The 24,560-nt window shown below is 38.4% G+C and overlaps 1 protein-coding gene across 3 annotated transcripts in view; it reads left to right on the top strand.

The window, feature by feature from the left end:
* LOC126175375 (fatty acid hydroxylase domain-containing protein 2) overlaps window positions 1–14,431 on the top strand; it is a 189,431-nt gene extending 175,000 nt beyond the window's left edge. For 2 of the 3 annotated variants that reach the window (XM_049922147.1, XM_049922145.1), the window contains exon 8: window positions 13,577–14,431. In XM_049922147.1, the coding sequence (XP_049778104.1) occupies window positions 13,577–13,648 (72 nt within the window). In that variant the 3' untranslated portion in view covers window positions 13,649–14,431. The other variant, XM_049922146.1, reaches the window with a different exon arrangement.
* Window positions 14,432–24,560: the final 10,129 nt, after the last annotated feature.

The raw sequence follows: 24,560 nt of genomic DNA, 5'->3' as shown, positions 1-24,560 counted from the left end.
CATACCCAATGACTCCACTTTATTATCCCCCACCCCACGTAACCTATAACGTGGTGGCTCAAGCCGCCTCCTGCTATCCAGGTCTAGACTAATAACAGACACGTGTTCCCCCGTGTCAACCAGAAACCTCTGTTTTCTTCTGTTCACCAAGCCTAATAAGCAGCATTCCGTCTGTGCACCTAGAAGCGCATTATCTAATTTCACTGGGACCGCCCTCCAATGGTTGAAGCAGTCCCTTCTCGTTTACCGGCTGCTGTCGCAGAGGTTCCTCCCTATTTTTACTCCTGCAGTTCACTGCTCGGTGACCCATTTTCCCCACATGAGTAACACTGCAACTGACGCTGACACTGCCTCCTAATATGCCCTACCTGGCCACAACCAAAACACTTAATTTCCGCTGCAAGAACTTTATGCTTCACCCTTTGCTTCATCGCATAATCTACCTCCTCTTAAGTATGTGGCAATCCTTAGAGCCACTGCAAGATCACTGGGATTCTCCATTCTCACCTGATGTGACATCTTCTTGGCAGTACTCCCTGCAAAAGCACATCTAATGCCCTGTTCTCGGCCTCCTGTAACAGCACTCTATTCGTCTCCCCATTCGGTGACAATTTGAACGTTTGTGCATCATTCAGCTTTTGAATCCTGTTTGAGAGAACCTCCACAGTCTCATTTCTTCTCATAACTAACACTCTTAATTTTTCCAAAAAAAAAGCTGGTTTTATTCTGGTGTAACTCAGCCTCAAGCTCTGAAAACATCCCCATATTGTTCAACATTTCATGGTGCAGTACATATGACTTGGCATCTCCTATCAAAGGTAACTTCGCCACTCTCAATATTACAACATCCGACCACCCATTGGCTTCAGCCATTGTGATAATGTCATTAAGGAATACTGACACATCCTCCGTTGTTTTACCTGAAAAGGGTTTAATCAATGCTGCGATTGTCGGGTCAAATGGTCTATGACACTCCCCGACCTGCAATTTACTTTCACCCAACGTTCCTTCCCCTACTTGCAATGCCTCAAATCTCCCCGCTAATTCTTCATATTTTTCTTTGTCCCTTATCCTTGTCTCCAACAATACCCGAATTTGCTCAGTTAGAGCAGCTACAGCTTCCGCTGTAGTCATGCCGCAGCTTCCGCTGCTTGCCGTGTTTCCACCATTCTTGCTTAAAGCTCTACTGTTAGTATTAATTCCACTCTGCTTCTCCTAAAACTTGGTTCTTGCGGTGAATCATCGCCCAACTACATTCTGAACACTTGCACACCAAATGTCCAAATCTGTTACAAATAAAACAACTGTTTGGCACCCACTTTGTTCACGGTAATCTGTGGCCTGACAGGTTACAAAAATTACATCGCTTAGGCACTATGTCGTCATGTCCCCCATTTCCCCTGAATTCAGTAAATCTCCAGGCTCCTCCAGCCTTACAGAAGACACCTTCAAAAAGTCCATCCTAATTAACAAAAGAATGACACATAAACAATAAATCAAACATCACTCATCCATCCCCATCATGCTCGTGCGCAGGTGACAGTTCTGCTTTCTTCCCTATACTGGTATGGACGAACACTCCCCAAACGACAAGACGTAATAAGAAGTGTACGACCACCCATCACGAACGCAACCAAACACCTCCAATACCCCTCTACACAGGCACACCTCAACGCTCCTTGCTTGACATAAGATGTGGGAATGGAAATCTGGTACCAGTGTTGTAACCGCCACTACTTCTGACACAACTGTTGTGGATCGTCGATGGTCGAACCTGGGACTCCAGTTGGCAGAGCTGAAGCTGGGGCTCACTGCGCTGTTTCTCGTCAGGAGGTTGAGCAAGTTCAATAGTGTCAAGGGGCAGTGCAGAGTGATGCAGCGGTATTCGGAAGTATTCCTTTATTCAGCTTGTTTACAGAAGCGTAATGTCGTCGCGTCGACCGCGCACTGTTCCGTGAGTCCGGCTGTCTCAGCACTCCTGGACTGCTGGCACCACTGCTGCTGTCATCAAGGTTGCCCGACATTGGGAGTCAGCCACGGTCACCACTCGCTGAGGCATGGTGACTGGTGCCGCTCTACTGCCCGCGATTCCAGAGACTGTTAGAGTCCCTGGTCCCCGCCACCCTCTGCCTCGTTTGGCCTGCTCTGTCTGACCATGGGACAAAGGTGGTTGTACAAGTCACCCGTGGCCCTCGGTCGCTGCTGCTCCCAGGACAGGACCAGACTTGAACCCGAACCCTCGTGGATGCCATGCCGCAACTTGCCACTAGTGGTGCTTACCAGATGGCAACACCTGCCGCCGTCCCCTAATGCTGTTTCAGCGTTGCTGTGCCTCCCGCAGCGTATGCCTCGCTTGTAGCCCGGTACACCAGGTGGGAAGCGAACGTGGCCCATCCTGGACCCGCTGCAAACCACTGTCACTGCCCTCCTTCAGGCAGACTGTGCAATCTCCAAGTACCCGCCTGCCGTTCCGTCCCGCCCCATTGTTGTGTCCCTGGAGGGGGAATACAGCCCAAACAAGTAAATAGAAACAAAGTACAGGTTTACTCAGAATATTTACAACATCGCTACCAGACTGGCCCCTATAAGCGTAGACCAGCACAGGTCTGACCTGACTCTCTCGACTGACCTGACACACCCCTCCAGCTAAAAGTGCCTGACTATTTATATTGCTTTTCCCCTCGTTTCTGACATAGTGTGAGAGAGAGACAGAAACTATGGCAGGGGTAAATTCCCATACGTCAGCCACTTTCACATCGCCACTCCCGGCTCTGGCCTACTGCCTTGCCTCATACATCGCAATAACTTAAAGCAATGCTGCAGTTCCCTGCCTCGCTGTTGCTCCACTCCAAACAAATCGTACGTGCAATGCGCCGTTGCAGCTCCGCGCCATGTTTGCTCTGCCTGGCATACTGGATGCCGACTATTACCACACACTGCCAGCGGCCCCAGACTTCATCGCCCTACCGCGCCTTTACTGAATTTTTAAGAAAATTCTCTTTCCTACAACTAAGACTAATACTATTGCAGCAGTTCACTGCTGTCAGTGAAAATTTAAGTTTGCTATCATCAACCTCATGAACTTACTTATCAGCTAGATAACCATACTGTGATTTCAGGAAACAAAGAGGCTGTGCTGTATGACACACATCATCATATTTAATGATTCTGCTTAGATACCCAAGGCCAACCTCCACGTGTTTAATGTTCAAAGGCTTTTAGCGCCTTACAGGTACATGTATCAGCTTGTAATAAGGGTTTTAATTTAAGAACCGATGACATTGTTGTATGGCCACTGTGCAACTGATTACTGTAATACCATATATCACATGTTTATTTCAGTATTTGATTTAAATCATTTAATTAATAAAACATGCTTCCCAAACACATGAAAGATGTAAAAGAATCAAATAACTTAAATGTAAAGCTAACAGTAATGTAATGTGTTGATCTATATTTTGCCGGCCGAAGTGGCCGTGCGGTTCTAGGCGCTGCAGTCTGGAACCGCGAGACCACTACGGTCGCAGGTTCGAATCCTGCCTTGGGCTTGGATGTGGGTGATGTCCTTTGGTTAGTTAGGTTTAACTAGTTCTAAGTTCTAGGGGACTAATGACCTCAGAAGTTGAGTCCCATAGTGCTCGGAGCCATTTGAACCATTTTTTTAATCTATACTTTTGTCTCAACATTATTGTGCTTCATTGCATCTTTTAATTGGTAAACAAACATTTATACTTGTGTATAACAAAATGTGCCTACATCTAAAGATTTCACAGCTAATAGTGACCTATTTTAAAGAGATGATGCTTATAGTTAAGTATTTATTGTAAGCTGTCATATCATTTTCTGTTCAGCATCGAATATATCTACGAGGGGCGTTTGAAAAGTCCGTGCAAAAATAAAAACTACTTACATGTTTGGGGGAAACCTGTTTTATTTTTTGACATAGTCTCCTTTTGGACGTATACGCTTCGTCCAACACTGTTCTAATTTGTTGATCCCTTCCAAGTAATAGGAATTGTCCAAGTGTGCAAAATAGCTATTAGTTGCTGCAATCACCCCCTCATTTGAATAAAATCTTTGTCTCGCCAGCCATTTCTTCACTTTGGGGAACAAATAGTAGTCCGAGGGAGCCAAGTCTGGAGAATAGGGGGGATGTGAAATGAATTGGAATCCTATTTCCATTAATTTTGTGACCACAACTACTGAGGTGTGTGCTGGTGCATTGTCTTGATGGAAAAGGACTTCTTTGTAGTCCAATTGCCGGCATTTTTCTTGCAGCTTGTTTTTCATATGGTCCAGTAACGATGCATAATATGCACCTGTAATAGTTTTACCCTTTTCCAGATAGTCGATGAGGATTATCCCTTGCAAATCCCAAAAGACAGTCACCATAACCTTTCCGGCCAAAGCAATGGTCCTCACCTTTTTTGGTTCAGATTCTCCCTTGGTAACCAAATGTTTAGATTGTTATTTGGTCTCAGGAGTATAGTAATGTATCCCTGTTTCATCCACAGTGAAGAAACTACACTTAAAGCCTCCGGATTCTTCCAGAACAGCTGCAAACCATCCTTGTAACACTTCACACGATTCCGTTTTTGGTCAAGCATGAGCAATCGCAGAACCCATCTTGCAGATAGCTTTCTCATGTCCAAATGTTTATGCAAAGTATTATGTACCCATTCATTCGAGATGCCCACAGCACTAGCAATCTCACGCATCTTAACTCTTCTGTCATCTATCACCATGTCATGGATTTTATCAATGATTTATGGAGTTGTGACCTCCACAGGGTGTCCAGAACGTTCAGCATCTCTTGTGCCCATATGGCCATGCTGAAAATTTTGAAAACACTTATAAACTGTTCTAATCGAAGGTGCAGAGTCACCATAACATTTATCAAGCTTCTCTTTAGTCTCCTGAGGCGTTTTGCCTTTCATAAAGTAATTTTTAATCACCACACGAAATTCTTTTACGTCCATTTTTTGACAATCACTTGACTTACTTGATTCACATGAATGCCAAACACAAAGAAATAGACCAATATGGCTGAAACTTGGTGTGCATTCTTTCCAAAGGTGCTACTAACTAAACATGACCTCGATACATGCAGGTGGTGCCATCTCTCGGATTTTGCACGGACTTTTCAGACACCCCTTGTATAATGAACTGATTAGAGTAATTTAGTCATTTTTGACATTTACTCAAAGGCTACAAACAATTCCCATTATAAGGCTGTCATTTGATGGCTGAGTACTTGGAATTTCAAATGAGGTCATTCATTTGTGTGATTCACTGTTTCTGAAACAAAAGTTGCACTTAGACTATGTTGTTGTTGTGGTCTTCAGTCCTGAGACTGGTTTGATGCAGCTCTCCATGCTACTCTATCCTGTGCAAGCTTCTTCATCTCCCAGTACCTACTGCAACCTACATCCTTCTGAATCTGCTTAGTGTATTCATCTCTTGGTCTCCCCCTACGATTTTTACCCTCCACGCTGCCTTCCAATACTAAACTGGTGATCCCTTGATGCCTCAGAACATGTCCTACCAACCGATCCCTTCTTCTGGTCAAGTTGTGCCACAAACTTCTCTTCTCCCCAATCCTATTCAATACTTCCTCATTAGTTATGTGATCTACCCATCTAATCTTCAGCATTCTTCTGTAGCACCACATTTCAAAAGCTTCTATTCTCTTCTTGTCCAAACTATTTACCGTCCATGTTTCACTTCCATACATGGCTACACTCCATACAGATACTTTCAGAAATGACTTCCTGACACTTAAATCTACACTCGATGTTAACAAATTTCTCTTCTTCAGAAACGCCTTCCTTGCCATTGCCAGTCTACATTTTATATCCTCTCTACTTCGACCCTCATCAGTTATTTTGCTCCCCAAATAGCAAAACTCCTTTACTACTTTAAGTGTTTCATTTCCTAATCTAATACCCTCAGCATCACCCGACTTAATTCGACTACATTCCATTATCCTCGTTTTGCTTTTGTTGATGTTCATCTTATATCCTCCCTTCAAGACACCATCCATTCCGTTCAACTGCTCTTCCAAGTCCTTTGCTGTCTCTGACAGAATTACAATGTCATCGGCGAACCTCAAAGTTTTTATTTCTTCTCCATGGATTTTAATACCTACTCCAGACTATAGTCTGATAAAAATTACTTGATAGTGGACACTTTGCATTGGAGCTGGTTTCCTTTAATCAGAGCGCTCAGTGTCATGCCTGAACCGTTCACTATTGCCAAAGTGCCACAACAGTTGGTCAGTTCAATTCCAATTCCCTGTCTGGCATTCTTTTTCGGTGTGTTTGGATCCTCAATCATGGGTCTGGCACTTTTATTGCATATTACATCATAAATAATAAATAATAATCTCTCTCTCTCTCTCTCTCTCTCTCTCACACACACACACACACACACACACACACACACACACACACACACACATATATATATATATATATATATATATATATATATATATATATATATATATATATATATATATATATATATATATATTGATGCTAATGAAATACATACATTTCATACACAGTACTATCTTAACACTATGTAATACTTCCACACAAGATGCAATTCGTCACATGTGTGTTTATCATATTCACAGAGATCAACTTAACATTAGATAAGCTTCACACAACTTTGAGTGAAACCAAGTTTTTGAAGGGTGCAGTTCATCATTGTGACTGGGTGGTCACTGTCAGACATACAGCAACTTAACTCAGTGTTGTAGTTTAGTGTAATGGTTAGCGTATTAACCTGCAGGGCTGAAGGTTGTAAGTTTTGTATCTCACAAACTACTATAATTTTTTTAAATTTCTAAATCTACTCAAAAGAGTTTATCATTTCTATTCAGTTAATTTGTTTAAATGTAACTTCTTATTTCTGATGCTCTGCCATGTCCTTTTCATCATTGTATTGACTTTTTTATATTCTCTTATTTTTATGCCTATCATTCTTCTTTTGTCTGGAATTTACCTGTGTTGTCTATAAAGTGCACCCAGGTGCCAACGAGGACTTCTCAATGGTTGTGGTAATACAGCAGCTTGAGCTGCCCATGAGAGGATAGTTTCTGGTAACCAATGATAGCAAGAAAGTAAGTTGCTTTTAGCACTGAAACTGAACTTCTTTTGTCTTCAGTTTGCTCATAGAGGTTAGCTTTAATAGCTGTGAACAAAGTGCTCATGATTATAGTTCTGCCACAAACTGTTGAACACTGGTTTCTTGGATACACTACACATCACGAGGCTGTGGTTAGCTTAGGAAATGAGTTTAAATACAGTCTAAAACACGTTTGCTGCTGCAGTTCAGTTATTGGTCACTTAAAATCAGCTGTCGATAGAGCATCTCTCATTTCCGACATACCGTGCGGTGGCCACTTCCACCATTGCTCCATGTTACACATTAATAACATCTGTGAAGTGATTTGTCGTGTTTGTGTGTTACCTATAAACGAACAGTAGGCGGTGGCCATGTGGCAACACCATAGTGGCAAGTGACAGATGTCAACTATCAAGTAATTTTAAACAGACTATAATATTAATGTATTGTAATTAATTGTGTGTTCTGGTGCCTGTAGTTGTAGTTTATTATTATTCTCTCTGTACAGTCTATATGGTTCTTCTTATCAAATTAATCTCTTGATTGAGGTTTTCTCTTGTTATAACTCCATAATGTGTATTGACAATTACTATGTTGTCTAGATTTTCAAATGGCCACTAGTATATTTTACCCCCCCCCCCCCCCCCCTCAGATGTACTATAAGTGCCTATGTTCACTCTGCTCTAATAGAGTGTAAGAGTAACAGGGCAACATGTGATGAGCATAAGCATAATAAAGGACTTGCACGGGAGTCTATCACACAGGCCTGTAGTGCTATTGTGTGAAAAAAAGGGGGTATTGCATTTTTTTTTCCTTCTTCCAGTTTGGTGAGGTTGGATTAGTATGATCACATTCTGATATTGCACAGAGATCTGTTTGCATTCAAAGTTTGGGAGTTGTGCCTGTGAAGTCCTCCAGCAGTATATGAGAGTTGCTCTGAAAGTAACCACATTTTTTTCTTCAACCATTATTTATTGAACACAGTGAAATGTATAGAGAAGAAAGAATGAGATTTCTTCTACATTTCCTATTTTTACATGCAATCCTTGTCTCATTCTATGGCCTTCTTCCAGCAAGGCATGATGTTGTTTATGCCATGTCATATCACTCCTTATTCTGGTCATGAAACATCCACACTATCTTTGCTTGATTGACAGCTTCAGCGCCAACTGCTGAGTCGTCATGACCCTGTCTTCATGAATGAGCACTTCAGCAAACTGCTTTGTGTCAGGTCCAACAGCTGTGGATGACCTCCCTGAATGCTGCGAATCTTGGAGCTCTGCGGAACCTCCTCCTCTTAATGGCCTCAGCCTGTGTGCCCAGCAATGAACTATACTTCTCTTGACTGCAGATGCTCCATAAACTGCACAAAAATGTTTGTTAAGCTTCCTGACGGAGTTCTTTCTCTGCAGTGAGAAATTCAATGACGACATGCTGCTTGTAGCGTACAACACTTACAGACACCATATTGAAACATTCTATCTGTCGGAGGAAATGGAACATTCGCATGCACACTCCAGAAACTTCATGTAATGCCAACTAAAGGTTTGCATTCTTACCATTGTTTTTGGCTGAGAAAAAAAATGTGTTGCTTTCTGTGCAACCCTTACAAGAAAGGAGAAAGAGAGTAAAGTAGGTAAAGGGCTAGTAATATCTTATCCCAAGGAAGAACTCGGAACATTTGGCTCGATGGATGATCACATAGAGGAACTGTGGCTCGAGTTTAGAAGAGTAGTTGACCAAGCATTGTATAGATATGTATGTACTAGAACAGTTCTTGATTAGAGGGACCCTCCATGTTATACAATCTCTATAATGAAATGTGTAAAGAAATAGTGACTGCTGCACAATAGGTGTATAATGAAGGACATGACTATAGATAGAGAGGTACTAAATGAAATGTGTTTGGCTGTGAAAAAAGCAATGCAACTACTATACCATAATGGGAAAACCTATCACAATATCCAAAGAAATTCTTGTCATACAGAAAGGCTGTAGGTCATACCAAATTTAGCTCTTAGCTAAAATTAGAGGGGCTGTTACTCTTTTTCAGCCTTTGTTTTAAAATTATGTAAAAGAAAACAAACTCGTATAAAAAGAAAATTTATTCAGAAACGTAATAAAATTTTAAAAGACAAGGTCAAACATTTTTTACTTACTGTAGTCTAAATTGTTACAGTTTAAGCTTGACCTATTCATTAAAAATGAAATCCATCTTTCTAATTTTAATTTGCGCAAAAAGCTCAGTAATTTTTTCTTTGATCTCTGGATGACAAGTGAAAAACTTTTTCTCCATTGAAAGCACTGCAAGCACATTACATCTTTCTGAAAAGTTTTTATCATGGGAAATTCCAAGAGGATTTTTATCTGTTTCACTAAGAACATCGTCTAGATTATTTTCCAAGTTACATTTTGGCAGCTCAGTTAATTTACGGTATTATGAAACATAAGACTGAGAGTAGAATACTTTTATTTCAGTTTCAAGCTTTTCTTTGTCAGCCATGGGAAATCTTTCAGTTACCAATACTAGCTCCTCTGCTTCATTTTTAAAACCAGTGAAGCTTTCTTGTTGAACAATCCAGCAGCTATTAAGTGATTAATGGAAAATGCCTGCCCCTTATATCAATGCATATTCAGTCACATGTTTCCTAATCTTCTGCCCTTAGTGCTTGTGATTGTTTCTCACAGTACATTGAGTTTCTTAATTCTAAAATATCATATTTATTTCAGCATGAGGTGCAATTTGATGAAAAAGCTCTAACTAGAACTTGAAATTGTCATCGTTCTGGTATTTTAAAATTCATGTTGCTTCTGCAGTGGCTTGATCTGCATTTAATGTTGACTGAATTTCCGTAAGGCAGTTATGTAAAGGTCACAAATTTTAAGGAACTCTGTTTATGTTTTGTATGTTGAAGTTCCACTTTGTAGAGGAATGGGGCAGAATGCTTGTGTCCATACGCTTCTTGAGAATGAACGCACATTGCAGTGAAGTTGAAAAAACTGTTGGAATAGAACCGTCAGAGTGTTAGAGAAAAACGTTCTTGCGTTTTGTGTAATACTTGCTGCATTACTCATTGTTAGAGTAAGTTGATGTGCATAACAGTGAATGAAATGCGCATTACTGTAAACTGCATTCATTTTTTCTTGAACTCCTGCTTTGTTAGCTTTCACGACATTTGCATTGTCAGGATTATGTCCAGTTGTTGTAAAATACATTTTGATATGCCATCGACAGTTTGATTTTGTGGAATAAAGAATCTCTAAAATGGCTCCAGTATTCCTCCATTCAATACGTACTGTAGAAAAAGAACGGTTTGAGAGCATTCTGAAACATCTGCTGTGTCAGTAGCAATGACAGCTGTAAAAGAAGCTTCTGAAATCCATCCTCCTCGTGGTATATTTATAGCAAGGAGTCAAGCATCTAATCTTGAATAGTCTTAGAAACACCTTCAAAGACTTAACTAGTTTGTAATTGGTTCTTTAAATTGAAATCTGATTTATGCATAAAATTTACTAATCGTATAAATACTGCTGGATGTGTGGATCATCTTTTTCATCACGTCCATATCACAGAGTTTCTAAGCATTCACAAAAGAAAATACAGTACTTAGTTTGGAGAACATTTCATAGTTCTTTATAACCTGTACATTATGCTCATTGACTGACAGACTCCGTGAATTGCTAAGAAGTTCTTAATATTTTTCTTTCATTTTGTTTATATTTCTGAAACTGTCTTCTGCCCTCTTTAAGTCATCTCCAAACAGGAAACACAGAGATCAAAACAGTGCATTTTTTACTTCACAGCCACAAAGTCAACTTTTCTGTTGGCAGCTACGAATTGCTCATCCATGGTTGACATATTAGAATATAAAGTGTTGAATGACTCGTTTCTTAATTGTAACCTTCTCATGGAGAGAAAGCTGTAAAAACTTGAGCTGTGGAAATTCACTTATAGTCAAAGATCTTATTTCTTGGCGATGAAAGTCCATTCTCTGTAAAATAAAAGAAACGGGAAAATGAATCAAATAGAATAACTGGAAGCTGGATGATAATCTAATTCTACAGTTTTATCGCATTCAGGAATACTGTATATTGTTTTTAAGCACATCATTTATGAAATTTTAAAAAAAGTTCCCTCCATAACACCAGAGTTGGCAGTTGGCACTGCGGGAGTGACAGTGTTCTGGCTCTTTCACAGCCTGATGTGCATCATCTTATGTGCACATGGCCACCATGGCCAGACACCATCCTGCAAGACTGTGAAGCGCACAATTCCTTTTGTATCTTTTCCATAAACTTGGCGATGTCTACTGGCATTAAGCTTGAGGATTATATATTGTGTAAATATAAAGGAAGAATTGAAGAAAAAATGAATTACATAACATGTTCTCGATCATATCAAGTGGAAATAGGGAATGCTGCAATTCCACAGTGCCTGTATGTGTGCTGCTACTAGTCTGTACACTCATGGATGACACAAGAATGGAAACTCAGAGTAGCATCACACCAGCAGAATTTATGTACTCCATTTCCAAATGTTTCTTTACAAAGGAAGATGCATAAGTACTACCTCAATTTGATTCGAACATTATTACAGAGGTGAGTGGTGTAGATATTAGTATCGGTGTCATTGAGAAACAGCTGAAATCATTAATACTGAACAAGATCACAGGGCTAAATGAAATTCCTCTTGAGTTCTGTAGAATTGTCAGTTTTCTTGAGTTCAAGCAGAATGTGGTTACTGAAGCAGAATGACCTCCTCCATGCCAATGAGCACGGATTCAGAAAACACTGATTGTCTGAGACTCGATTTCCATTTTTATCAGGTGACATCCTGAAAGTCTTGGATCAGGGCAGTCAGAAAGATATATCCTTTTTCCACTTCCAAAAAGCATTTGACTGAGCACCACACCAACAGTTAAAAATGAAAGTACTATCATATAGGAATCGTACTGGATTGAAAATTTCTTCGTATCACTTTATCTTGGCTGGAAAGTCATTGACATATAATTTCAGACATGGCTGAGGACAATCTAATCTAATGGCTGAGGACAATCTAATCTAAAAAATGTTAATTGTGACCACTGACTTTTTGCAGTTGATGAAGTTCTCTTAAATGAAGTACTATCCTAAGAAAGCCACATAAATATGCAGTTAGATCTTAATAAGACTGACACCTTACTTTAAAAATGTTCCAAATTGTAAAAGTGTACACATCACAAAATGCAGAAGTATAATATCATATTATGACAATCTCAGTGAGTCACAATAGGAATCAGTTAATTTGTACAAACAACTAGGTCTAGGCCTAACAGTTTGTGGGGTTATGAAATTGAACAATTTGATAGACTCAGTCATAGGTAAAGCAGGTGGCAGACCTCAGTCTTTTGGCTCAGTTTATTGCTCATATGTGAGGGAGCTATACCACATAACAAAGGATGCTAAACATATACAGAGGAGGACAGCATGAGTGATCACAGGTTTCTTTGTCAACAGAAATACTGAAGAATCTGAAGTGGCTGATGCTATAAGTTAGCTGCAAATTATACCTCAAAAATCCAGCTACAGACTTTCAAGAACCAATATAAAGTGAGGAACCTAGAAATGTGCTACAGCCTTGTATGCAGCACTCCCACTGGGACTCTGAAGACAAGACTGAATGACGTACCACATGCACCAATGCATTTCAGCAGTCATTCCTGCCAAGCCCCATACACTGATGCAGCAAGAAGCTATATTGCATGGTGCAGTGTGAAGTACCCACTGCCATGCACTTTACAGTGGTTTGTAGAGTATTGATGTAGGTGTGTATGGATTTTACAGATGATATTTTCACTATTCAGACATGGCATATATCAAAATGTAGGCGTTGTTGGTGTTTATTTGCCATGGCAGAGAAGTGGAGGTCAACAACAAGATAGTCTATAAGCAATTATTTTTTATTGTTTATTGGGGTAGTATTTAGAAGAATGCTTTTTGAAAAGCCACACCACTACATTCATCTGTTTACTCCTATCCATAGCTCTTAGCACTTTATGCAAAGAGTGCTAGATGACATTTTGCATGATTGGGGTTTTTGGAGTTTCAAAATCCCTGCCAGCTGCCATTGAGATTTTTTTTCCCAGTAGGATATTGTACCTGAAGTTGAAATACATTCTACTACACTTATAAAGTCTGTGGTTACCTTGCAAGGGAGCTCTACTCATGACTAGAGCCTTGAGTTTTTAGAAATTTCAACTGCCTGTTAAGACAAGTTTTCAGAAGAGTAGATGGTCTGCTGAATCCTTTGTCCCATGATTAGTTTTCCTTCTTACCATTTTATCCAGAGATTATTATTTACAGTGGTACTCTCATAAACAACACATTGTTAACTTTATGGTTTAGTAATAACTGGAATTTAAACTCCAATTTACTTGTTCTTCAATTTTGTTTTTGCTTTTAGCTTACATCAGGGAAGCTGAAGCAAGATGGCTGCAAAACAGATATTGAAAGAAAGGAGTATACAAATATTTAATTTCCAGAATATTTATGTTGTTAACATTTCTTTCTGTATTACTGTGTGAGAAAGCTTTCATTGTAATTTTTCATATACAAAAACTGTATTTTGTTATATGCAATGATCTGTAAGTAACCAGTCTGTCCACAGTGCTTATGTTTCCTGTAATATTAAATATGTGTATAAAGAATTCTGATCAATACAGCTATGTTGACATTCACAATGAGTATGTCTTATATGGAGTATTTTCTAATTTGATTGTTTTTAATTTATTTCATATTATGTCAGCAGATGTTTAGTAGTCTTTAGGGGTCACACATTGCAATAATAAAGATAACTATACAGTGATATTTGTAAAACATATGTCTCTCTGTTCCTGAATTTAATTTTCTATCAAAAATCTGTGTGATATGAATAATAAACTTAAAATGTAAAGAGATGATTGAAGAACTTGAAAAGAAATTGGAGGCAAATTATGTAACAGGTTGCAACCTTATAAAATCTGTTTGGGTGCTGCGAAAGTATTAGAATAATTATCTTTTCACTCTCTGAAGCGATTGGGTGCAGTGATTTACTTTGTTGTAAGAACTCGACACAGTTTTTGTTATGTTGTAATACTGTATGCTTAATCTTATGACCTAATTGTAGGTCCTAAATTTCTATTATTTAATGTGTTCCTGCATATTCTGCAACATACACAAGCCACAATGTTATCAAATTTACAAAAATGAGAAGATTAAGCTTGTTTGAAACAATTACATTTCCTGTGGATTGTGTTGAATCCTTTGCTAACACTTTTTTCTCTGTGGGGAAAAAATGGGAAATCACTATTTGAGCAATAAAATCGTTCATACAGTTAATTTTCTGAGTGACAATCTCCATAAATTTAGAAGTTTAAGCCATTTCCATGCTGAAGAAGAATGTTAAGTATTACTCACCTTCAATATGATCCACTACTGAGAACTGCAGAAACCAGATGTTGGTATTTGTTATTGGATTTGTTAACTGCCTGTTGAAATGATAATATTTAAAGTATTTCATTAATAAATGTTCTTTGTGAAACTTTTTTTTTTTTACTCTCCAAGCATTATGTTCAAACAAAACCAAATTGTAATTTATGCTGTGAAACATATTCTTGTGATATTTCTGTAATTTTTTACCATGTCTGCAGATTTTAAGAATAAATTATTGTATGTCCACAAGATTGTGTCATACAACAGAAAGAAAATGTGTAATTATCTGCCATTATTATTATCATGATGATGTTTTTTCCTGGTGGATTTTCCTTTTTATTCAAAGTGGCAGAGAAACAAGTTGTCAATTAAAGCACAAATATGTTTTTAAGTTCGATCTTCTATGTTTATCAGTGTAAAATACAAATCTTGAAAATACTGGTCATAACATACAGTAGTGCAACAGCAAACAACAAGAGCAAAGTCTGAGACACTGAGTCACAAAACTCCCAGTGCTTTTCTGCAACTTCATTACTGCAGTGTTGTCCAACTGTCTTGTATAAGCACACTGTGAAATGATTGTGTATACTGTATAAGGAATGCAGAAGCAGCTTGAAAATGAAAATGAGGTCGTAATTTGGAGTTTATTGTGGTACAATAAATATGGAAAGGCATTTTATAATGTGGTAAGAAATAAAATGTTTTCCCTCTTTTTAGGCAGTGTGGTATCAAAAACAGAGAGAGTTGGAAACCCACTCTTCCTTCAAAACCAGTTAGCATAGACTGTACTGGCAGGTTTGTGTAAGAAGCATAGGTGTTAAGGACAGTTAATTGCCACCACTGATATTTATTTGGTCATAGAAAAGGAAATGAGGGGATTAAAAGACTGTTGTTTGTCAAGGTTAGCACAGTATGGGTAATTGATGAGGCAGTTGTGATAGCAGAAAGTGAACAGGAATTAGGTTTTTTGCTAAATGTAGGTTAGGATATGCACATAAATAAGAAGAAATTATTTAATTGGAGAGATTGATTAAATGATTCAGTAATAAATAATTTTATCAATAATTGATTTTGTTGTTAAATAAGAAGAAAGTGTCACAGGTTTACATGCTGGAAGACTAAATGTTACATCCAGGACAGAGAATCTAGAAGGGATAAATACATTTTGAAGTGTGGGAAGCAGAATAGATACTCATGATAAGTACGTGTAAAGTACAGAAGCAAGAGCAAAGCAAAAGTATCTTTTTATAAGAATAAATAGTGGCTAATTATGGCTCTTCCTTTCAGACCAAGAGGAAGAATTATATGAATAAAAGAATGGATATTGTGATTTTAAGATTGAGATATGTTAAATCATTGTCTGCTGCTGGAATAACAGGCTCACAATTTCTAATTTGCGACCACCTGAATAATAATTATTACAAGCATGTCAATTTAATCGCACTAAGACATCAGACTGTGCAGAGAATTAATGACTGCAGGCTCTGAAAAAATTTGCTGCCGTTAGCAGCAGTCTGCATGAGATATAAAAGATGGTTGCCAGTTACTTGTCAGCAAGCCGTTGCTCTGAAAAATGTACTTACAAAAATTCATCTGCTGTGAAAATGGTGATTATCATTCTTTGAAATAAACACACTTATGCAATTTCATGTTAATATACTTATTGTTAACAAAAGTTACAAATCCTTACATAGGTAGTGGCCAAGGCAGGACAGTGATAAGTGTCTGTCTCTAAAGAACAAGCAAGGGTGAGTGATTAAAAACAAATAATGAATAAAATTCAAAGATAGCATTTTTGTTCATTTTCATTGCAATCACTGATATACACCAAGTCTGCCTTCTCCGCCCATGAAAAGTCATTGGATTACATATTTTAAATAGTATGTATAAAATACAAATCACTTGATGTATCTTTTCATAGTAATTGGGAATGTAAAAATCATGCCTAGTTTTGAATGGGTTAAAATGAAATCCGTAAAGAAACTCATGAAACTAACTACAGTCAGCGCAAAGCTTTAGAAAGTACATGGTAAACACATTGATATATTCAGAATTGGTTCCTTTTGAGCTTAAACCTATCATGTCACAATTCATTTCTTGTCACAAAGGATTTTTGATGATATGATTACGATTTGGCTATTGTGAACCATATTTGTTACATTGCACTCAGATTTTATTATTATATTTTAATATTAAGAGAGGGTGTGATATTAGTTTAATTGCATTTTATTATTCATTTTGAAAATCTGGCCTGATACGAGTAGGACTTGCACATTGAGGGTTCCATACAAACTTAATTATGTGTATAGACAGTTTATCCATTCCAGGAATCTAGGATCTTGGTATTTTTGCCTGCTATGGACACTGACGCCGGCAAAATATTGGTCCCAAGGACACCACAACCCTCTAGAATATTTCAGTTTCAAGTTTGAAGTCACACAACAAATGACAAAAGAAACATTTAATATATTAATTACAAATTAAGCCTTTCGTTACAGCATATATCCTTTCTTCCTGGGAAATTTCATGATTTCAGCTAAACAGAAGGCACCCTGTAGGTTTTGATGAGTGAGTTAGCGAGTATCAGAATATGTGACATAAATAGCCATAGCCTTTGATTACATTAACTTAGAAGCAAATGTTTGTTATTCTGCCAATGGACCATAGACCTTAATCTGTGGCCGGCCGCGGTGGTCTAGCGGTTCTGGCACTGCAGTCCGGAACCGCGGGACTGCTACGGTCGCAGGTTCGAATCCTGCCTCGGGCATGGGTGTGTGTGCTGTCCTTAGGTTAGTTAGGTTTAAGTAGTTCTAAGTTCTAGGGGACTTATGACCTAAGATGTTGAGTCCCATAGTGCTCAGAGCCATTTGAACCTTAATCTGTGGCATAAATTTCAATTTATCTACTTGTTCTTGAGGGAAAAGGGGTTTGACAGACGGATGGACAGACAATCAGATAGCGGATGACAGTTTTTTCATGTGATATAATTACATATTCACAATTTTCAGATTTTTTTCCTTTACTTGTACAGTGAAACCTTGCAGCTTGCCAAATTTCATGGTTCTAGATTAAGGGGAAGTACCCTACGCATTTTAAAGATCAAATTTGCAATTATCAAAATATGCGACATAAATGGCCTTATCATTTAATTGCATTGACTTAAGAAGCTAACTTTTATTATACTGCCAAGAGAACATAGACCTTAGTGTGCAGCTTGATTCATGTACCTGTTCATGAGAGAAAGCGATCTTAACAGACAGACGGACAGACAAACAATCTGATATCAAATGACAGATTTTTTTGTGTGTTATAATTACAAATTTACAATTTTCAGATTTTTTCCTTTCATTGTAGTGTGAAATCTTGCATCTTGGCAAATTTCATTATTCTAGGTCAATGGGAAGTACCCTATAGCTTTTAATGAGTGAGTGTGCGAATATCGAAATATGTATTATACAAGGGTGGTTTGAAAAGCTCTCAGAATCACCACAAGAGGTCAGCGCTAGTGCAAAGTTGTTCATGTGATATTCATTGGACTGTTGCGTGTAAACACGTACCACCTCAGTGGTCTTGTAAGAGAGCTGTGGCGGTGACATGGCTCTGTTGTTCCCACATAGTAATTTGTAAAGACTGAAAAAAAATCAAGATTTGAGCAATGATTAAGTACTTCGTAAAGAAAGATATGAAAGCAAAGGACATTCATGCCAATTTCCAGAATACACTGGTGGTCTCTGTTCCTTCATATTCAACTGTTGCCAAGTGGACAAATGAATTTAAGTTTGGTTGGGAGAGCTTACATGATGATCTTGCAGTGGTCGGCCAAGATGTGTCACTCACTACTCCAGAAATCATTGTGAAAGTCCACAAAATGGTCATGGAGGATTGCCGGTTGAAAGTGTGTGAAATTGCTCACGCTTGCCACATGTCATGTGAAAGTGTATATCACATTTTAACTGAAGAATTAGAAATGAAAAAGTATCTGCAAGATGGGTGCTGCAACTCTTGGTGCTGGATCAAAAATATGTGCCGTCGCCATGGCAAAATTACACGGACTAAAGTATGAATTGCCAACCCGCCTTATTCACCTGATATGGCTCCCTCAGACTTACATCTCTTCACAAAACTGCAAATTTTTCTTGGTGAACGAAGATTCACTTTGAGTTGACACTATTTTGCAGGCCTGGAGGAAACTCATTTTTGAGATGGTATCAAGGCACTGGAACATCATTGGACCAAGTGCATTAATCTACAAGGAGACTGCATTGAAAAATAAAAAAGATGCAGTGATGTAAGTACTTTTTTCTATTCCCTTCCGAGAACTTTTTTTTATTTTGTCAAGGAACCATAGATCTTTATCTGTGTCATAAACTTCAACTTGGTACGCCTATCTGTTCCTGAGAAAAAATGTTCTGAACAGTCAAACAAACGGACAACAAATTGATCCTATAAGGGTTCCATTTTTCTGATTGTGGTATGGACCCTAAAAATCACCAGACCATTTAGTGACTGGGAGACATGGAACAGCATTAAAAATAGAAATTTCCCAGTTAACAGTAATGGAAATTCCTGGATGGAACAATATGTATAATAAGGGTAAGGCAGCCAATCACCCATAGTGGATTGATGCATGGAGCACAGAAACACACAGAAGAAAACAGTATTCACACTACATAAAATAAGGAAAGACAACCATGTACCTTTAGTGAACTGATAACTACACTACTGGCCATTAAAATTGCTACACCAAGAAGAAATGCAGATGATAAAAGGGTATTCATTGGACAAATATATTATACTAGAACTGACATGTGATTACATTTTCACGCAATTTGGGTGTATAGATCCTGAGAACTCAGTACCCTGAGCAACCACCTCTGACCGTAACAACAGCATTGATACGCCTGGGCTTTGAGTCAAACAGAGCTGGGATGGCGTGTACAGGTACAGCTGCCCATGCAGCTTCAACACGATACCACAGTTCATCAAGAGTAGTGACTGGTGTATTGTGACAAGCCAGTTGCTCGGCTACCATTGACCAGATGTTTTCAGTTGGTGAGAGATCTGGAGAATATGCTGGCCAGGGCAGCAGTCAAACATTTTCTGTATCCAGAAAGGCCTGTACAGGACCTGCAACATGCGGTCCTGCATTATCCTGCTGAAATGTAGGGTTTCACAGGGATCAAATGAAGGGTAGAGCCACAGGTCGTAACACATCTGAAATGTAACGTCCACTGATCAAAGTGCCGTCAATGCGAACAAGAAGTGACCGAGATGTGTAACCAATGGCACCCCATACCATCATGCTGGGTGATACGCCAGTATGGCGATGACGAATACATGCTTCCAATGTGCATTCACATGATGTCGCCAAACACGGATGTGACCATCATGGTGCTGTAAACAGAACCTGGATTCATCCAAAAAAAATGACGTTTTGCCATTCGTGCACCTAGGTTCGTCATTGAGTACACCATCGCAGGCGCTCCTGTCTGTGATGCAGCGTCAAGGGTAACCGCAGCCACGGTCTCCCAGCTGATAGTCCATGCTGATGCAAATGTTGTCGATTTGTTCGTGTAGATGGTTGTCGTCTTGCAAACGTCCCCATCTGTTGACTCAGGGATTGAGACGTGGCTGCACAATCCATTACAGCCACGTGGATAAGATGCCTGTCACCTCGACTGTTGGTGATACGAGGCCGTTGGGATCCAGCACGGCGTTCCGTATTACCCTCCTGAACCCACCGATTCCGTATTCTGCTAACAGTCATTGGATCTCGACCAATGCGAGCAGCAATGTCACAATACGATAAACCGCAATTGTGATAGGCTACAATCCAACCTCTATCAAAGTTGCAAACGTGATGGTACGCATTTCTCCTCCTTACACGAGGCATCACAACAAAGTTTCACCAGGCAACGCCGGTCAACTGCTGTTTGTGTATGAGAAATTGGTTGGAAACTTTCCTCATGTCAGCACGTTGTAGGTGTCACCACCAGCACCACCCTTGTGTGAATGCTCTGAAAAGCTAATCATTTGCATATCACAGCATCTTCTTCCTGTTGGTTAAATTTCGCGTCTGTAGCACGTCATCTTCGTGGTGTCGCAATTTTAATGGCCAGTAGTGTAGAGCACAGAAGTACACAACAAAAAACAGAAGTCACACACTTTTTAAGTTAACATCAAATTCATATTCTTGATGAAAAAGACATTGTTTCACAAAGCGCTTAGCATCCAGCGCATGTTGGTCTATCAATTGTTCATATGATTTTGAATTGCATCCCTGTAGGATTTTGAACATTTTTGAATGAATTCTAAGTTGATTTCTTAATGAATCATAAGGTGATTTTTGAATGCGTGCATAGTGTACGTGATGTCTCTGCCAGGGGAATCTCCGTCGGAGCTAGAAACAAACTTTCCTGCAGACAAAAGGGGACAGGGCTACACGAGCTGAGCGGAACAAAGCCGAACGGGGAATGCCAATCGCTGTTTATATGGTTGACTGGGATTGCAAATGATCAGCGTTGTTATAATTACTAGTGAAATCCATAGGATGAGACTAACAGAGTGGAAATTGTGATTGTGATTTTTATTGGTCCCGTAAATTACCTTTTGTACAGATACATACTTGTAACATAGGACAGGTCATTAGGCTTACAATCTAGATAATATGAAATATAAAAGTATATAAAATAGCCTACACATTAGATATACATAGGAATTTTGACAGTATATATATATAATATTACATCGTACACAGTGACTTATGATGCAGTATATTCATAATATTACATGCTACAAAATGACTTATGATACATGATACATACAGTTAGAATAATAATTTTGTGAGCTATAATTAGCTTATATTATACATCAGTGGTTCGTGATTATAGTTAATTTCTTTAGTACTGGTTTCTGTTGCTAGTTCTTTTTATGATGCGTGAGATTTATCACTCACAGGATGAACTTTTGGAGTGGCAATTTACACACACAATACTATTAGGTCACAAGTTATAGATGTATCTAAATACTGTATTGAACAGCACTTTGAAAGTTGTGCAGTCAAATTAGAGCTTGAAACACAGTTCCTGATTATAGTAACAGTTTACAGGTCACCTATGGGAGACATTCAAAAATTTCTCTCTCAGCTAGAAACAGTTCTTACTAAACTTTATAGAAACAATAGTAATGTCATCGTATGTGGTGACTTTAACATAAACTTACTCACAAAAATAACAACCAAAAACTATTAGAATCACTACTGTTAACCTTCAGTCTGCTCCCCATGATCTCATTCCCAACAAAAGTGTATGGGCACAGCAAGACCCTGATTGATAATCTGTTCCTAGATCCCACAAATTACAATGAAGTGATGACATGGGCAGTAACAAATGATCTGTCTGATCATGACGGTCAAATGACAACGCTAAAACTTGCCAGCAGAAAAACAACACATGACCATTGTAACCAAGTTAAACATGTTAGATCAATAAATGCTGAATCTACTTGCTTGTTCAGAAATAGTTTATGCTATGAACAGTGGGAGGAAGTATACCAGGTTTACACAGTGAGTGAGAAGTTCAACTCATTCCTGAACTTATTCCTTAAACATTTTGAAGCTTCTTTCCCCCAAAGACAGATTAAAATCAAACCAACCTGTAGTAAAAGGAAAGAGTGGCTAACTACTGGCATAAAAATATCATGTAACAAAAAGAGAGATCTGTATGTACAACAGAAGACTAGTACAGACCCAGCAGTAAAGTTACATTACAAGAAATACTGTAAAAATTCTAACAAGTGTAATCAAGAAGGTCAAACAGTGGCACTATGCACAAAAAATTAGCAATTCAAACAATAAAATAAAAACCATTTGGCACATCATAAAAAGTGAGACAAATAGGAACATAAAACCTGACAATAATAAACACATAGTTGCAGCCTCAGATTTCAATAATTTTTTTCTCTCTGTAGCTGAAAAACAGTGAACCATAATAAACAGGCTCACACAGAAGTTATTGAACTACTTAACCACATGCAAATAACATCTAAAGTAGCACTTCAATTCAGAAGTACATCCCCTAAATAAATTGAAAAAACCATAAAATTACTCAAAAACTCAGATTCCTGTGGATAGGATGGCATATCAAGTAGGATTTTAAAATCATGTGCAGACTTAATCAGTTATATATTGTGCTATTTGTGTAACTAATCTATGGAAACTGGTGTGTTCGCAGATGGATTAAAACATGCAGTAGTGATGCCAATCCACAAAAGTGGAGCAAGGGATGAAATATCCAACTATCGGCCCATCTCCCTGCTGCCAGTATTCTCAAAGGAATTTGAGAGAATAGTGTATGATAGGATTTATAGTCACACTACACAAAATGGCTTACTGGCTCCTACACAGTTCGGCTTTCATAAGGGCTCCTCCACAGACAGAGCGATATTTAACCTAACAGACGAAATTTTAGGTGAACTAAATTACAAAAGGTATCCATTGGGGATATTTTGTGACCTTGCCAAGGCATTTAATTGTGTAGATCACAACACACTCTTAAAAAGCTTCCACATTATGGCATTAACGACAAATCTTTGACTTGGTTGGAATCATACTTACCGAACAGGAAGCAAAGGGTTGTCTTAAGTGGGACAGGAACAGCATTAACATCAGACTGGGGAAATATAAAGTATGGAGTCCCATAGGGCTCAATTTTCCTGATCTACCAATCACAATTAACAACAGAGCAAAAATAGTAATGTTTGCCGGCGATACAAGTATCCTCGTAAAAGGACCCAACTCCACAATGCAGGATACAGCCATGACAGTCTCTACTCAAGAACACAAATTTTTCACTGCGAATAGCCTAACCTTAAATATTTCAAAAACCAATATGATACAGTTTCTGACAAAAAATAAAAAAATAAAGCTCCTGAAATACGTGTTAACAATCACAAAATTAATGAAACCACGCATACAAAATTCCTAGGTATCCAGATAGACAGTCACCTAAGATGGAAAGAGCAAATTGATCAGCTGGTCAAGAAACATAGCTCATCGTTTTTTGCACTAAGAGCTCTCCATCAATTAGTAGACAGAGAAATAATGCTGTTGTCATATTTTGCATATTTCCATTCTGTTCTCTCCTATGGCATAATCTTCTGGGGAAATGCTGTAGGTGTTGAAAAAGTCTTCAGAATACAAAAACGAGCAGTCCCTAATGGGACATCTTGCAGAGGTCTCTTCAAATCTCTCAGGATGCTTACCATCACAGGTCAGTACATATACTCACTGATGTTATTTGTAGCCAACAACAGGGAACTGTTTCAGAAAAATTGTGACATACACAACCATGACACAAGACAGGTGAAAAATTTTCATCAAGGCTCTGCAACTCTCACTAAAGTACATAGGGGAGTTACTGAGTCAGGTATAAAGGTCTTCAATAAGCTCCCCATTAATATAAAAAAGGAAATAAATAATGTACAGGTTTTCAAAAGGAAACTAAAATTATTTCTCATTGAACAAACTTTCTATAAAATGAATGAATACTTAGAGTTATGGTATACAAGAGTGGGGGAAACTGCCTAAGAAAAGTACTCCCTTAAAGATAAAGTGTGATGCTGTTACTTGTAGTTTAACTGAAATTGTGGTGATAAAATGTAAATTTATCTGTTTCATTACAAGAAAATGTGAACTCCCATGTATCCCACTCTCTTGAGCATTCACTTAAAGCTCTTCTTAAGGAATGCAGTTAAAACTTGTATTCATTCAAACCATGACCATGAAGAAAATTTACTTCCTTTTATATGTCAGTAGCATAAAAATATGCACTGTCACTTATTCTACTATTTTAAACAATCACTTAAACTGTTTTTGACATAATGCAGGCTTTAATACTGCATGCAAATAACTGTTCTTGTAAAATAAACCAATGTCTGTGCAATGTGATGTATAAATGTTAATGTACTACTGTAATTGC

This window comes from Schistocerca cancellata, chromosome 3, assembly GCF_023864275.1.
Source record: "Schistocerca cancellata isolate TAMUIC-IGC-003103 chromosome 3, iqSchCanc2.1, whole genome shotgun sequence".
Lineage (NCBI taxonomy): Eukaryota > Metazoa > Arthropoda > Insecta > Orthoptera > Acrididae > Schistocerca > Schistocerca cancellata.
The sequence above is the reverse complement of the archived record's forward strand: the minus strand, read 5'-3'. Positions and strand labels throughout refer to the sequence as shown.